General features: G+C 41.7%; 1 protein-coding gene across 1 annotated transcript in view; it reads left to right on the forward strand.

Moving 5' to 3' along the window:
• Positions 1 to 2,984: 2,984 nt before the first annotated feature.
• Positions 2,985 to 17,748, forward strand: part of COL9A2 (collagen type IX alpha 2 chain) — a 103,739-nt gene continuing 88,975 nt past the window's right edge. Inside the window, exons 1-2 of the mRNA XM_073615427.1 lie at positions 2,985 to 3,214; positions 6,944 to 7,018. Of these exons, the coding sequence (XP_073471528.1) occupies positions 3,155 to 3,214; positions 6,944 to 7,018 (135 nt within the window). The 5' untranslated portion in view covers positions 2,985 to 3,154. The remainder of the gene's footprint in view (positions 3,215 to 6,943; positions 7,019 to 17,748) is intronic.

The following is a 17,748-nucleotide window of genomic DNA, read 5'->3' on the forward strand; positions in this document are numbered from 1 at the left end:
TGTGTTTCTGCTGCAAAAAAAAGACAAAAGTCTACGATTCTGTGTGGACTACTGCAAGCTAAATTCCTGTACACACCGAAATGCTTACCCATTACCCTGGGTAGAGGAGTCACTTATGGCACTGGGCCAAGCCAAGTATTTCTCCACGCTTGACTTGGCGAGCAGCTACTGGCAAGTCCCAGTGAGAGACCAAGATCATGAAAAGACTACCTTTATCACACCCCTGGGACTATTCGAGTTTAACTGCTTTGCCCTTTGGGCTAAGTATTGCCCCCAGCATGTTCCAACGCTTAATAGAGAGATGTCTGGGAGACTTCAACTTTGAGACTGTGCTAGTCTACTTAGATGATATCACCATTTTCTCCAAAACCTTTGAGGACCATGTTAAGCTACTGTGTGTTGGTGAAAAATACCAAAAATGAAAGGGGCAGTAAACTGGAGCCCAGGTGGGAGGGTACACCTTATCAGGTTGAGAAACAGTCTTTTCCGTCCACTCCAGTATACAACATAATCTTAGAGGGACCCATTCCCAGTAAGAGATGTCTCCACCACAATCTGGTGAGACGCTGTGTGCTAAGTGGCCAATGCTCCTCTACACCAGCTAGAGACAGAGAGGCATTCGACCCTTTTGGATATGCCACCAGTGCAGGAGGTTCCCAATGAATGGTACCTGCCTCCTCTTGTGCTCGAGCCTCTGGCCTCTACAGACTCAGAAGCAGGAAGCCCCAGTACAGTGGCTGAGGACAGTCCTGCAGCCCCTATGAACATAACAGACTGTCCATACTTGTCTGAATAATCGTTCTGGGGCCTGGGTGAAGAGGGTATGGAGGACCCAGTGGACTGTTATCCACCTGCGGCCCTGGACCACAACCAGACTGGTGCACCATGCTTTACCTCCGCACATACATGGTGCCAGAAAGCCCTGGTCTTTCCAAATAAAACACACATTTGGGAGCTATGAATCAGATCACTTGACCAAAGGATGCATAGAGAAACATCCTCAAACTCTGCATGCTCTGCTTAGTGTAAGAACACAGTGGGACAATAAAGGAGGATAGGAGCCAACCTGGTGCTCCCCAGTCACAACTATAACACTAGTTCCTATGCCACTGATTTTACAGGAGGGAAATTGGAGAATTAACTTCTTTACAACAACAAATTTTAGTGATAATTTTTTTTTTAATTCAACACCAAGGATAGTATTTACATGAATGACAAGTGTCCCTTTTGCTGGTGGCTGCTATTTTCTTTGAAATCTTTCATCCTCTGCCCCCCCAGGAACTCTCCTTTGCTGAATAAAGAAGGCGGCCCTTTCATCTATTCCTCCGTCCTTTATTTATACAGCATTTTCCATTGTGGGAAGTGATAGTACAGCATTTATGAATGGAGGAGGGGTCAAAAAAGGCAGGCGAAGTCAGTACTTTTTACTGAGTGCCTCATATTAACTCTTGCAGTGGTCATTTTAAGTTGCTGCCGGGGGTTAATATCCGGGGGGGGGGGGGGGAGCAGAGGAATGAAGATTTCAAAAGAAAGAGCAGCTACCAGCACATGGGACCCTCATTTTTTATGTGTGGTACTGTTTCTGGTGCTGAGGAAAAAAAAAAAATTTTTAAAATAGCTGTATTTCAATTTCATTCTATTTTTGCCATTTATTTTTCCTACTTTCCTTTTTTTTTTAATTCCACATCAGCATTACAGCTTTCAGAACACAGGAGAACAATTTAGAAGTGTAAGGCTGAGTTCACACATGTGCGGCCACGGGTTCATGGGGTCTGGTGCGTTCCTATACACTGGTTCAGGTGCGATTTAGGTATGAATTTTAGCCTGAATTTGATGCAACTGACTCTTTTTCAATTCGGACTGCTGCCACCCCGGACATGTGTGAACCGGCTCCATTGAGAGCCGGTCATACTTGCCTGTCATGCGAATTGGATGCGGAGAAAACTGCATCCAATTTGCATATGCGTGATTAAAAAAAAAACGGACATAGTAATATGAAAATCAGTTATTTAGGTAATACCCCCAAAATAAATACCTGTATGTGCCTACCTTACATATCCTTCATATATAATTTCTTATTATTTCTTTCATAGTAAGGGTGCCCACCCATTACAAATATAATACCCTCTGCCCTTCTGGTGCCAGTTTATAGTTGCATTATCAGAGCAAATTAACATGCAGTTTCAGGGTGCGTTACTGCCCTCTACTGCTCCTTCACTAAAAATACAAGACTTACCTAACAGGAGCTTTTTCTATTTCTAAGATCTTGTTCAACTTCACATTCTGGCATGTTCTCTTCCAGCAAAGACATGGTTACTAGTTCTTTTTTTTTTCCTGCTAGCCACTCTCCTCTTTAGTGAAAGCCTACAATGGAGCTTATTATGAAAGCATGCCGGTGTTATTGTAACAGGAAATATTTGAACGGTATGAGGGAAAGAGCATGTTATGAATAGAGGAATATCTGTCTGCTCCCAACAACAGCCTATTCACTGCTCTGTGACTCCTGCTGAGGATGACCACTTGAAACTTGTGCAAAGTCATTTTACATGTCCTGCATTAAACTTTAATTTGTGTGTGTAATAAAAAAAATAAAAAATAAAAAACAGGGAAAATTACTTACTTGAATAATCTTGTCTAACCATTATTATTTTGATGCCTATGATTTACTTGTATATTTATAAATAAAGATTGATAATATTTAATAGGCGTATACTTTTGTTACAGAAAAGGTGGCCCCTATGTAAATGCCATTGTACAGTACGTTTTTTCTTCTTGGCTCTCATACAATTGAAATTCAAATTATGAATCCATAATATATTAGGAAGTCAGGAGAGGGCTGTGGGAATTAAATTGTCATACCTGGAATGTTCATTTAAATAGTCAGTAGGAGGCTGGCTCCTGGCTTATCCCATCAGCCAATAACATAGACTCTGCGAATGGCAGGTAATTACATATTCATGGCCTCCCCTCCCTTCTCCAACCTTAGCTCAGTCTCAGTGTGTCAGGGAGCTGCATCCCACATCATCCTATATTTGGGGTCTGGTAACACAGGGCTAGCTGGAGCTCTTGCCTTGCTAGCTGGATTTTTGCACAAGCCCTGTGCAGCTTCCCCCTCCCCTCCCTGTAGGTCCTCTGGCAACCAGGACCTGGCACCATGGTCAGCCTGCAGCTCTCTGTGATTCTACAGCTCATCTGCTTGTCCCTGGCACAGTTTGTAAGTCTATTTTACTTTCTCGCTTCATCGTTATGTGAATGTATCCAAGGTGTCAAAAGTAAACTTTCGGCAGATGTGTTTTGATGTGTAAATCATTTTCCTGTTGATGTAGTTTTTTTTTGTGTGTGTGATGGTTTTGTTTAAAGTGATCTTTTTTTGTTTAACAGGTTGATGTTCTTTTGGATTTATTTAAGATGTCTTTTTATTTTACACTAGGTTTGGTAGAAAGTTTTGTATCCAAGGACTAGAATGACCCAGGGATAGACTGTCTTTCAGGAACCACAGCACAGAACTGTGGCCCAGGGTTGTGTACAACATCCTAGGTACAGCTAGTAGATGTGCTGTAGGTAAAAAAAAACTGTGTGACCCACACCAACCAGTCTGGTATCTGGGTTACATGCTATATTTCACAGCATTCCACTTAATGAATTTAATAAGAGTTAGGATTATATATATATATACTATACATATACATATATACACTGTTAATGTGTTCTTAGATGGCAGAATTTAGATAAATATGGTGTAAAATGCCGTAATTCATATATAAATATGTATACATTATTCATTTGATACATTTTATAGGCTTATGTATAAAAACTGTGCTAACAAAAAAATGCTATGTTGCCCATTGCCACCAATCAGAAACCCTTTTTTTCCTTTTTAACTCTGCAGTGTAGGAATGACAGCTGGAAGCTGACTATTTGCTATGGGCAACTAGCCTTTTTTTTTTTTTTTTGCTACTATACCATTCAGGCATAAACTTCACAGTCTTTCCAAAACGAATTATTTCGGTTCAATTATATGGCTCAAATTTCAACGCACTATGATTCACAAGGTACTATTTTATTTCCAAAATTTGTATCACACATAAAAAGGCCTAAATGCCTGGAATGTTTTCTCTTTAAAAAGTGGTAAAAAAAATCAGCTCCTTTCCAATTTCTATGAATAAAATACTGCATCTATAATACCAAAATAACAATAGAGTAAAGAAGCACTAAAGAAGAGATAAACAAATAAGCAAAATTAGTTCTTGTCTTTAGTCAGGATGCAGTAGACATTTTTGGAATGGAGAGAGAAGGTGTTTGTAGGTGAGGAGGCTGGAGGAATGCAGCGTCCTGAGACATTTGGCATTCATATGTGAGAACAAAGTTTGCCATTCAGTCAGGAGTCTGATCCTGTTCCCCACACACTCACAGAGCCCCCGAACACAAACAAATGAAAGGACACCATGCCTGCGGCTTGTTTAGGCATTTTTTTTACACTATCCTGCAGAGGAGGCCCCATACCATTAATTGTTAGCTTTTCAGACAAACACTGGCTTGTTTATACATTTTTGCTAGTGTTCAAACAACAAACACTGCGAAGAATTTCACTGCATATATTCAACTGGCTAAATTTTGACGCTTCATGTAGCAGTAATTCTCTTTAAAAACATATTTAAAGCTGTTTTTTTAAAGGTCCACGCTATAATAATATTAATTGTTGCAATATACTGTAAAAACATGGAATATCAGCGATTACCCTTATATACAATGTGACATGCTTTTGGGCAGTAATAATGAATATTGTCAATGGCCTAGTCTTTAGAGGTCCATGCCCACCCATTGCACAAGGCCTTGGCTATGCCTATTCTGCCAAAACAAAGCATTACTATTTGCAACTTGGTAATTATATCATTGTACAATGTGTTATTATTATTACTATTCACTTTAAATAATATTGGCATATTCTATGGCACTTAACAGAGGGCACTAAATCATTATTTGGTCACCCTTGCCCCAGTAAAGATGGCAATCTACAATCCATAGAATAATCACCTTATAACAAGCTCCCCTTAGGGCCTACTTTCTCAGATATCAATCTGTCTATCTTTTACAAAGATTATGGTGTATGAGAGGAAATCAGAACTCCCTGGTTTGTAAATACTTTACAAACATGGACAGACTGTGCCAATAGAGTTGCCACCTCATCCCTTTAAACCCAAATACATATGAATTACACAGGTTCTGAGACTGTGCCAATAGAGTTGCCACCTCATCCCTGTAAACCCAAATACATATGAATTACACAGGTTCGGATGCTAATTTAATGCAGGTAAGGCACCAAGTGAGTTTAATTACCATCTTAATCAGCCACAGAACCTGTGTAATTCATATGTGTTTGGTTTTAAAGGGATGAGGTGGCAACCCTATGTGCCAAGTCTGTGGTATTAACAGAACACAGGACCAACCAAGGGGCTTTCAGTCTGTAGTATACCCTGGTTTCATTCTTTTTGAGTGGCCCTTTGTCTTTATTTTTCCATACATATTGAATATTATTTAGTGATAATGCAATCTTTGGGTCCAGACAGCAGTGCTTTATCCCCTGCTCTAGGTTAAATAACTTGGGGCCTGTTATGTTCTGTCTGGTGTCTTTCTTCCATGCAGAAGCATAGTGGCAAAATTGAATAGATATCCAAACGATGTCCACTTATCAAGACAAAATTTAGTAGATGGAAATGAAATATTTACAAAAGCACATTGTTAGTATAGTGGCCTACATTTATAGAGGAGGTCAAGGGGACCCTTTTTGCATGGCTTTGCCTGAAAAAGGCCTTAACCTGTGCTGGTTTTGTTACTACAACACATTGGAGCTTGATTAAAAGAGGTGGAAACTAGTATTTGTATCAATTCTGATAGATTTGTCTCGTATTATTTTTTTTTTAACATAAATCGACTTGCACATATTTTTTTACCATAAATTGACAAAAGTGAAAATAAGATGGCAATATCTAGTTTGCTATTAGATTTCTGCAATCCGTAAAGACTATATCAGCCTTTAAATGACCCAATATAGTCCTTGTATGCTGTAGGAGGATGTTCAAGGTGGTATTTCTATTTAGTTATTACAGGCATTTATACAGTGCCAACAATTTATGCATCGTTTTATATACAGTACATTCACATCAGTTTCTGCCCTCAAAGAGTTAACAATCTAAGGTCCCTATCTCACATGCATACATAATAAGGCCAATTTTGAAAGAAGCCATAATTGTTTTTGCCTCATTTAGCCAGATTCCCTTCAGGTTTTTCACAATGTTTTAACACCTCTCTTAGAAACCACTTTCCATGCCCAGACAGTCACATGTTGAAGTGTTTTAGCAGAGAAATAGGATCAAGTGCAACAAATATAATAACCATAATTTAGGCTGCCTTCATTAGTAGGCTCCATTTCTTTTGTAAGGAAGCCATTGCAAAGTATGCTGTACATGGAGTGCATTGCAAAGCAGCCAATCAAATTTTACCTTTCATCTGTGTACCCTAAGTTGAATTATGATTGGAAGGCATTGATTACTGAATCATGTACACTGTTCTTTGGGATATTATAAAGTGGTATTTTTTTCTGTCATGTGCTAAATTATAGATTTTTCCAGCAGAGGGAAACCATTTCAGTTAAATGTAAAATGTATTAACAGCCAAATAGTGTTTTGAACACAAAAATATTTAAAAACATAAAAGAGATTTTTATTTATAAATAATTTAGTTGACACATACTGTATTACTATAACATGTTACTACATTTTCTATATAGATAAACATTTGCTACAAGACAGTTCTTATTGGTATCAGCCGCTTGTGGCTCATGGAGAGGGAAGATTATGTATTTATGAAATTTTCACTCTGTTTTTCATTTATGGAAGATGACAGAAACAATTAATTTAATCAAATTTTCTTTCTTTTTTTTTAGAGAGGTCCTCCGGGTCCACCAGGGCCTCCCGGTCCAGCAGGCACACCAGGGATCCCAGGATCAGATGGCATAGATGTGAGTATACAATCCAGAAACAAAGAGGCTCTGTGTGTACCAGACCAAGAGGTTGAGCACTTTTGCAAAAAAAACACTAGATGGCAACCTAATGCTGCATCATAGCATACCTTCTCGATGTTGTTCACCACATAGTCTACTTTTTATAAAATAAGGTTCAGTCTTACAACTTTTTTTTTTTTTTTACAAAAAAATCATATAGCATAAAAGGTCATTATACCACTTACATTTACTCTTTCATTGCATAAGCCATACAACTTTGGATTTTTTTTTACCACAGCTGTACTATAAATAGTTTAGCTTCCTCATGTATAAATACAGTATATTAGGATCATAACATTTTACACAATATATACTTCAAAAACTTTCAATTCAATCTAAATCAGGTAATCAGGTGTTTGAAATGATAAATTTAACAGGATATTTTTTTTTAGTGCAGTGACCTTTCGAAAACAATAAACTTGCAAAAAATTGATTATCACAATTTTGTTTAAATGAACAGGTATAATTAACTTACAAATATACACTTAACTATAAGCTAACCAATGACCCTAAAGCCAACCCAATACATAACATAAATCTAAAACATCATTAAGCCACTCTTAAAGTGACACTACCCTTTTTCTGCAAAAATAATCCATACACATATACTACTTAATGGTCTTGTATTCTATTTTTCATGGAATTGTTTCTTACTGTGTTTTTCTGCCTCCTTGTAATGTTTTCTGTGAGCTGTCCTTTAACCCCTTAACATACTTTTCCATTCACATCAGTCCTTCCCCTCAATGAGCTTACAATCTTAGATCCCTATCTCACATACGCACATATTAGGACCAATTGACCTTTCAGCATGTCTTTGGGGTGTGGGAGAAAACCCATACAAGCACAGGGAGAACATGCAGACACCATACAGATAGTGCTAGCCACTAGGCCACTGTGACAAGTTAAAGTAATGTCAAAAATAATTTTCAATATTATTTTAAATTTGCTGCTTTTATTAAAATACTATCCGGTAATCCTGCCATGAAGGTTCTTGTCCAGGCCAGTTGTAGGGCATCAGCGATCTGTCCCTGTCTCAAAAATTGTGGTCCTGCACTGTTATTCTGTCATGCGACCTTCTCTTTCAGGCCAGTGGCTAGGGTGTCAACGATCTGTCTCTGTTTCCTAATTGTGGTCCTGCACTGTCACTCTGTTATACAGCCTTCCAATGGAGGCTTCAACTGGTTGTTTCAACACTTTTGCACAACCATGGACCTTGCTGGACTCACCATCAGAAAATTCGTCTTCAGAAATGCCATGCAACCAGTGCTACAGTGCATGCATGTGGAGAGAAACAGATACTTCTAAAGTTCTACTTTAACCTTAACCTTTTCAGCACAAGAATTATCACAATGAAAAAAAACATGGAGAGGAAGGGTGGTCGTGCCAGCCTCTCTACCTTGTCCAATCAGAGAACACTTTGCATTCATTCAGGAAATCTAAAGCATTCTCTAAATGGCGCCCTTGCTGAGCAGCTGACCCCCTGTGTTCTCAATGCATCAGCCTAGCTGTTTAGCATGGGACCTGGAGGCAAGTGGAGATCCTTGGAGTGGTGATGTCTAGTTCAGTGATTTCCAGCTTCCAGGAACACTAACCAGGTATAGTATATGCATAGTTACTGTACATTGATCCAAGCTAGCCCAATGTACCTATACATTTTATAATACCTTGCCTGGAATTCTTAAGGTGAACCCACTGGCAACAAACTCAACTTGCTGAAAGTGCCCTTAATCATTCCCCCTCACCACAGACCACTGACAGAGTACCTTGCTGTCCTGTGTTTCACCTTAATTGAATCTTACCCAGGCTAAGCGTATTCACCCTATTCCCATTGATAGCGATTGGGCACTGTGATTGCCTGCTCGGACATCCGGTAGGGCACTTTCAGATAGGTGGCAGGGGAGCGGTAAAAACAGGTTCCTGGGCTGTGATTCTACCGCCCCAGCTGCCCAGCCTACTGCTATCATCGCAGCCTGACTGGGGGGTACAAATGCCATTGCTTTTTTAACTCAGTCTGTAGAATTTCACAGGCACCATTGAGTTTAGTGGGAGTGCACCACAACCACGAGTTCAGCTCACAGTTGTGGTTCAGTTGTTTTTTCTACAAACCCCTCCTTGGGGGATTGAAAAAAAAGAAGTTCAGAAGGCAGCAGAATCACCTCCTGAATACCTGCCAACTTCAGCCATATTCTTGTGAGGCAGGATAGATGTCTTGTGTTTGCTCATACCTAGACACCCTGCCCAGTCTCCAGGCATAGGTCAGTGTGACAGGAAAGCAAGTGAATGGTAAATTATCTTAAAGATGAACTCCAGGCATGGCTATATTATACATATTTAGACTGTTCCAGCTTAGATGAATGTAACTATGTATATGGCCAATGTCCCTGGAAGCTGGAAATCACTAGAGTAGACACCACTACTCCAGTGATCTCCTCTTGCTGCACTTTCATGCAAGTGGAAAGTGCAGGAAAAGGTACCCCGTCTGTTAAGGACAATGCCAGTGATAGGGAAAGGTTCCTGACAAGGAGAGAAAGCGTAGGGACGCATCCTTTTGGACCTCTTCCCTATTTGGCACAAAATGGGCAGGCCCCATTCTGTCCGCTCTACAGATGCTGTCATTCTGGCTGGAACCCTCTCTGTTCATGTTGCTGTAACCATGAGTGCACCTGGTTGGGCGGTCTTCCGACCGGGATTGTTGTCAACTGTTGCTGCATTACATTAATACAAGTTTACCACCGCACCTGACTATGTAAATTATTGTCATCACTCCCCGCTGCACGACACCTACAGGTGTCCACTCTGCAACTGTATCCTCCTGCTCTGCTCCGATCAGCAGGGGATCTGTGAGTTGATCTCCCGCGGGAATCTGCCCCATGTGAAAGGGACCTTATTTTCCCAATCTAGGTGCCACCCCATCACCTATGCATACCTTGTGTTCATTGCAACTCCTACTCCTGACCAGAACAAATGAATGATACTTTCAAAATAGAATGAAAATAATTTAGATTTAGTTGCTCAGGTAAAGAAGAAAATAATAAACTGCATTACAAAAAATCAATAACATAATCTCTATTGTCCCAAAGCACACTTTCTGTGATTAACCACACGTGGATTATTACCCACATGGGATAATGTATTTACTATTTGGTACCTTTGTAATCTAAGTTAGTGTTCAACAAAAGCCGAATTCTGTAAGGTCAGCCTTCTAGAGTGGATTTGTTTTTCGGTACTAGAAATACAGTACTAGAAATACAGATAAAGGTACAGATTTCTTATGAAATCCTTGTGTAAGAGATGTTTGCCTTTGGCAAGATCTTGTTGCAAAATACAATTACAATGTAACATAAAGTCACTGAAAAACAATTGCCTCCAGATGGCTAACATGGCCAGGCTTGATGCCTAAAATTGCCAAGCCCTCAACTACACACCCAAGATTGTCAATTCACAAAAACACACCACATGCAGAAATTTACTACTAAAACTACTAGCAAAAACTTATTTGCTAGTTTAGCAATCATGTTTTTTTTTTAAATCATTTAAGGTTGTATTGCACAGCATGCATGTTATATAGTTGTTTTCTGCATTAAAGCTAAACTCAAGGGGTGATATGTTTTGCATACTTACATTGGGCTGGCTTGGTACAATACAAATATGCATATATGATGCCTGATCGGCATCTGTGGAAGCTATAAATCACTATGGCAACTCAAGCTTCTACTGTAGTAGGCTGAGTTCTTCCGGGTGAAAAGTTGAGTGGCTGCCCTTCAGCATAGTAACCATAGGGGTTAGCTCGCTTGGCATAGTCCTCATTCAGAGAATGCTTTGCATTTTTCTCAATGAATGGAAAGTGAATGGACAAAGTTGAGATCTTGACATCACCATCCCTCCTCTCCATCTTGACCAATCAGAGAAAGCTTTGCATTCATTGAGAGAGATGCAAGGTGTTTTCTGAATGGTAGCTACGCTGAGTAAGTGACCCCCTGAGGTTACTATGGCCGAAGCTGGTCTAATGTAAGAAAGTAAAATTTACTATCCCTGGAGTTCAGCTTTAATCAGTATTTAAAAATTAAATTCACTTAAAATATTGCACTTGTTTTCTCTGTGTAAAAAAATAGCACTGACTTTTGGGGAATGGCAAGAACAAGGTGGGTGAGGGTAAGCATGAGGTTCTATGAGGTGTTTAGTGAGCCTGTGGGGAGGTGCAGCATGGGGTGGTGGTAGTAAACACTAATGCCGCGTACACATGAACAGACTGTCCGGCAGAAAAGGTCCGACGGAAAGATTCGGAACGATTCAGACATTCCGATCGTGTGTGGGCTACATCGGACCTTCATCGGACCTTTTCTGTCGAGAATTCCGACGGACCTAGAAATGGAACATGTTTCGAATCTTTCCCATGGACTCGAGTCCGATGGAAAAATCAGTTTGTCTGTATGCTAGTCCGACGGACAAAAAAGGACGCAAGGGCAGCTATTGGCTACTGGCTGTGAATTTCCTTATTCTAGTCCGATCGTACGTCATCATGTTCGAAATGATCGGACTTTGGTGTAATCATGTGTAGGCAAGTCCGTTTTAGTTGGAACTCCGTTGCAACTCAGTCGAAAAGTCCTTCGGACTTCAGGTGGACGAGAAGTCCGCTCGTGTGTACGCGGCATTAGATTCCGGTTGCAGAGTACAGAACTTGTATTAACTCAGAATCCTGTAGTTCACAACAAACCTAGTGGGAACGCACCAGACGGAAACACTCACAGCATATAACAGCAGTGTGTAGCGGAGCATGTCTCAGATGTGCTGACAGGGCAGAATGTGGTCTGGCCGGTCTGTACCCAAATGGGGAGGTTTCTTGCAAGGATGGTGTGTCCCTATCCTTTCCCTACTCATCTGGAACCGCTCCCTGCCGCTAATCACTGACCCTGTCAGACAGATAACCTGTCCCTAAACTACTCGCATGCAAAATGCACACCAAGTCTGGGAGCTTAAATAGACTGACCCAAGATGGCTGCCAGAGTCACATGGGGCGGCAGAATCTAACAGGATAGCCTCCCCAGTGACCCGGGAAACCATAGAGAAACCATGCTCCTCTTGACTTTCTTTCCCCCTACAATGCTGCTGCGGTTCAGCGCTACCTGCTGTTGAGAGAGTAGACTGCACCTGCTTGCAAGCCATTCCAGGTGATGATATCCTGCCTCAGCAGTTGTTAAAGAGGAACTTAACTCCCCTTTTTTTTCTAATCGCCTCTAACCTGGTTTGCAGGGTTAGACTCCGTAAGCATACACTCTTAGCGATTTAAGTGGCATTATATAATGATCTGCTGCTCTCACCCTATCCATTTGGCTTTCCTAGCTATCTTGCTCTATAACACCACTGAGAGCTGGCTGCGTATTCCTTGTTCTCACAGCCAGTCCTCTGTTGATGTTCATGTGCCACAGCTTATCATTAGGGGGTTGGCCGCAACAACCAGGAAGTGACAGCTAGCCCCATGTAGCAGAAGATGCACATCTTCGATTGCCTACCCGAAGCCCATGGAGATGCGTGATATGAGTATCCCAGGTAGCTACATGACCTCAGGGACTACATCCTTCTCACTTCGGCGAGAAATGCTGAAGTGTGTTGGCAGCATGGAAAAAAAGGTATTAAAATGTTTTTTTGTTTTTTTTTTTGTTTTGTGAAAGGATTGGGGAAGGATTCATATTAGGGAAAGTAGATGTGGAGAGTGAAGGCCTGCTATAACCAAAAAAGCAGAGCTATCACAGTGAAACACAGAGCTCCCTCTAGTGAAGTAGGGGAATTCTAGAACTTGTGTCAGTTTTTTAGTATCTATATCCCTGTTGCAGATTTTTCTCCACTTCCTGCCTGATAAAAGACTGTCCCCAGAACAGGAAGTGAGGAGGAATCAGATAGCAGTAGAACCAGACAGGGATTCTAAACGTTTTAAAGTTAAAGTTTTTTAACACTGTCTGTGTGCTTCAGCACCTTGTATTTTTACGTTTCTTAATTTACTCTAACATATCATACATTTTTTGGGGGGCAAATTTTGACACTTATATTTTTATTTTCTAGGTTTTTTAGGAAGAAATAGTGAAACATTTGAAAAAAAATTATTTTCCTATAATTCTTTCCAACACAACGATTAAGTGTTTAGCGTAATTCCAGATATGTACAACAAAACATAACCACCAGTCTGATTCAGAATATCACTTGAATGTGATTTTTTTTTGTAACATATCAAAATGTTCAATGTCTTAACTAAAAAAAAAAGTTATATAAGTTATATATCTTTACTTATTCAATTTTTCATACTTTTATTTTTGGAGACGTGTTCTAGCCTCCCCATGCAGCTGTGCAGCAACACATCACTTCTAATCACTAGATCACAATTGGAGTGATGTGATGCTGTAGGGAGGAGCAGGTAAAGGGTGCTTCAGCTCTCCCCCAGCCTCTGTACAAAAGGAAGTTCCATATCGCGTAGGCAGGTGCAATCTACTTTCTCTACTGCAGGTGGTGCTTTCCACAACACTAGTGATAGGGAAATTTTCCTGATGAGGAGGGAAAGTGTAGGGTTGTAGCTTTTCTGGATACCTTCAAGATTGGGCACAAGATGGCCTGGCCGCATTCTGCCCCTCTCAACAGATGCCAGTCTGTCCGAATTCTGCTCTGAAAACATTGCTGGAAAAACCGTGAGTGCACCCGGTTGAGTTTTCTGCCCACTGGGTTTGTTTTGAACTGTTGCTACATTTATTTAATACCAGATTTATACTGCACATGACTGAGTGACCTATTACCGCAGAACCACGCTGCACCCACCTACAGACGTCATTTTACCTCACTTCAAATGTAAGCACAATATGTGAACATTGTGCTTACGATGATCTGCCATAAGTGGTCCTATAGAGGGCTGTGTAGTATAATCAAAAGTCCAAGAGCTGTTCATTTAATCTCCCAGGCTTAGTGCTGGAGGCCGGCTATCACTGACAGCCAGCAGCTTTAGCCTACAAGCTAGCCAGGACCTGACAGAGCTGCTGAATTCCAATTCTTTTTTAACACAGCACCTGGGACTCAAGTGGTTAAAGTGTTACTAAACCCACAACAGTAAAATCAGTCTATATATGCAGTAAAGCATGCTTGCTATACTCACTGTGGAACCTAAGGGGTTAACCCTCTGCATTGTGTAAAAAGGCTGTTTGACCCTGTCTTCTCTGAATCTCTCCTTCCACAGTCCATAAACCATCTCCTGATAGAACAGAGCCTAGGGGGCAAACTGCACATGCTCAGTTTGGTGTGTATTGCTTTGTTTTTCTTGGGAGAGTGCATGTAATCAGCACAGCGCCAATTAGCACCGTCCGGACAGAGGGTCAGGGGTCTTGTAGCCTCATAGGACAATCATAAGAGAATGAAAACTCCTCCTGCAAGCTTTAACCAGACACGGATAGAAGTCGCAAGACTGCTCTAACTGCTGATAAGAAAAGGTATTTAGCAGTCTATATTTACTAAAACTATTTCCATGATCTGTTTACTGTGAGAGAACATGTATAGTGATTGCAGGGTCCTGGGTTTAGTAATACTTTGTGATCTTTGCCAGTGAAATATTTCAGTGTGGACAAATGCTCCGGTAACAGCTGTCTAAGAGGTTATTTCCTCCTAATTTTCTTTCACTAGCTGAAAACAGGAAAGCCTGACAGCAGTTTTAGGCTACATTCACACTAGTGATTAAAGCCAGTGCGAATTGAAACAGCTGGAATCTTCTGAATCTTCGACCCCATTCACTATAATGACGGGACAGGTCTGGCCACAGCAAATCTTGTCTCTCTGTGCAGCCAGCGATTACCTGTGGTGATTGCTGCTGGACGCACTTTGGTTGTGGGGATAGGCGCGAGTACCTGCAGCCTCTAGTGACCCATCATTATAGTGAATAGGACCGATGGCTGCACCTAGGCACTCAGAGCCACAGCAGGAATCAGCAGATTCCGCCTCCACAATTTGCCCTGGCCTTAATCCCCAGTGTAAATGTAGTCTTAACCATTCCCTACTCTGCCCAAGACTAAAGCAAAAAGCTGATACACTTTAACTTGTCTGTATTAGCTTTCACCATTGTAAGCCTGGATGTGAAACAATCTTTCATCCAAGCTTATGATGATGTAGTGAATAAAGGACACTCGTTGAAATCATGCTTTTTCCCACATTTGCAGTTAGTGAGTTGTACCTTGTATATCTGCAGCTTACTGCCTTTCTGCAGAATGTCTGCTTTTGAAGGACTGACACAGAATGCAGTGGTTTCTCGGGTGGCTAAGACCTATTGCTTTAACTTTAAAGTGCTATTAAACCCAAAAACATTTATTATATTGCAGCTTACCATTTCTTAGATTTCATCTGGTGATCTGGCCAGTAAGTCTGTTTCTTTTCAAAAGATCAAGCTCTCCAACAGAATGTATCAGTTACAGAGATGGGACAAACCATTTAACACCGTGACAGGGGTGCTTACAATCATCAGCTTTAATTATTTATGCAAAACCTTCATCCCAAAACGAAAAAAACTGCTTGTTGTAACTGCTTATAAAGCGTGAGCTAGAGTTTTGCTGAGTTTTATCCAGAGAAGGGACACTCTAATACAGGAGGTATGTTACTGACCAGAGCACCAGGTGAAAACAAAGGGAAAAAAGCCTAATAGGGCGTACACACGGTCGGACTTTGTTCGGACATTCCGACAACAAAATCCTAGGATTTTTTCCGACGGATGTTGGCTCAAACTTGTCTTGCATACACACGGTCACACAAAGTTGTCGGAAAATCCGATCGTTCTAAACGCGGTGACGTAAAACACCTACGTCGGGACTATAAACGGGGCAGTGGCCAATAGCTTTCATCTCTTTATTTATTCTGAGCATGCGTGGCACTTTGTCCGTCGGATTTGTGTACACACGATCGGAATTTCCGACAACGGATTTTGTTGTCGGAAAATTTTATCTCCTGCTCTCCAACTTTGTGTGTTGGAAAATCCGATGGAAAATGTCCGATGGAGCCCACACACGGTCAGAATTTCTGACAACACGCTCCGATCGGACATTTTCCATCGGAAAATCCGACCGTGTGTACGGGGCATAAGAGAAGATAACGAATGCAGCCTCCACATCTAATTATTGGTAAGCTGCATTATTTAAAATTTTTGGTTTTGGGCTTAATACTGCTATGAATTATAGCATATACAGGTCAATGATTTCCCCTGTAACAGCTCTAATTGACCCAGCCCTGTCACATAGACTAAGTCACATGCTCCTTAAATATCTGGAAGTACCAGGTATTTCTTTCAACTACTAATGCCAGACACAGTTTTAGGAGAGTGAAAAACAGGTAATTACTGTATTTGTTGCTGGGAAGGAGGCAATAAAACAAATCTGTTGCTTTGCCCTGAGTGACAATAGCACAGTCTTACTTGTGGCTGACTCCACAACCATGCATTTGTGTGTTATGATGTATTTTTTGGGTGTGTTTTCAGCACATGTTGTTAGGTGTTACAGCCCATGAAAAAAAAAAAAAAAGAGCATGACCTCCATGGGCCCTTGAGGCATGTCGATGTGCTAAAAACAAGAGGCAAGAACCTTTTTTATACAATGCGTGATCAGGGCCGGTGCTACCACTAGGCGAAGTAGGCAGCCGCCTAAGGCACACTGCCACCTAGGGCGCATCCATGGTCAGTGCCACATTCCTCTCGTGTCACATCCTCATCCCCGGGGATGTCACCTCTAGAGCCGCCGTCCCCTTACACACAGGTGCACTTGCACACAGTGGAAGTGAGCTGACAAGGTAATTGACTCTATGATGGGGATCGCCGCTCGCTCCAGCTGAAGTCAGCCCAAAGCCCTGGTCGCCGCCTGGCATCATCAGCCAGCATAAAGCTTGGGGTGGAGATGTCGGTGAGGCCAGTCTGCAGGAGTGTACCGAAGGAGGAGGAGAGGGAATGTCCGATACGGGGAACTGTGCATGGGCTGCAAGCGAAGATGAAAGAGTTCAGACGCTGGTCGGTGGCGCTCCCATCACCGACCTGTAGTGTAAGAACCGGAGGCTGCGCGAGCAGGTGGATGAACTCTGCTGTCAAGTGGAACCGTGGAAGCACTGACCCGGGTGACGGGACTGAGCAGGGACTGACAGACCGGATACTCCAACCATGTGCTGCTCACTGTGTCTGGCAATATAGCTCAGGTCAGTTCAATGAGAAGGCACCACATATCACAGGGGGGTATAGTCTATACAGGGCAGTGTGTGCAGGAAGGGGGTGTAGGGTTAAAGTGGGGCAGTGTATACAGGAGGGGTGTTGTAGGGTTAAAGGGGAGAAGTAAATACAGGAAGGGGGGTGTAGGGTTAAATGGGACAATGTGTGCAGGAAGGGGGGCAGTGTGTGCAGGAAGGGGGTGTAGGGTTAAAGTTGGCAGCGTGTATAGGAAAGACATGTAATGTTAAAGGGGGGCAGTGTGTGTAGGAAGAGGGGTGTAGGGTTAAAGGGGGTGCAGCATTAAAGGGTGACAGTGTTTGCAGGAAGATGGTGTAGTATTAAAGGAGGGCAGTGTGTGCGGGAAGGGGGTGTAGTGTTAAAGGGGAGCAGTGTGTACAGAAAGAGGGGTGTAGAGTTAAATGGTGGGGATATCTGTGCAGGAAGAGGGGAAGTGTGTGCAGGAAGGGGGGTGTAGGGTTAAAGGGGG

This window comes from Aquarana catesbeiana, linkage group LG02, assembly GCF_042186555.1.
Source record: "Aquarana catesbeiana isolate 2022-GZ linkage group LG02, ASM4218655v1, whole genome shotgun sequence".
Lineage (NCBI taxonomy): Eukaryota > Metazoa > Chordata > Amphibia > Anura > Ranidae > Aquarana > Aquarana catesbeiana.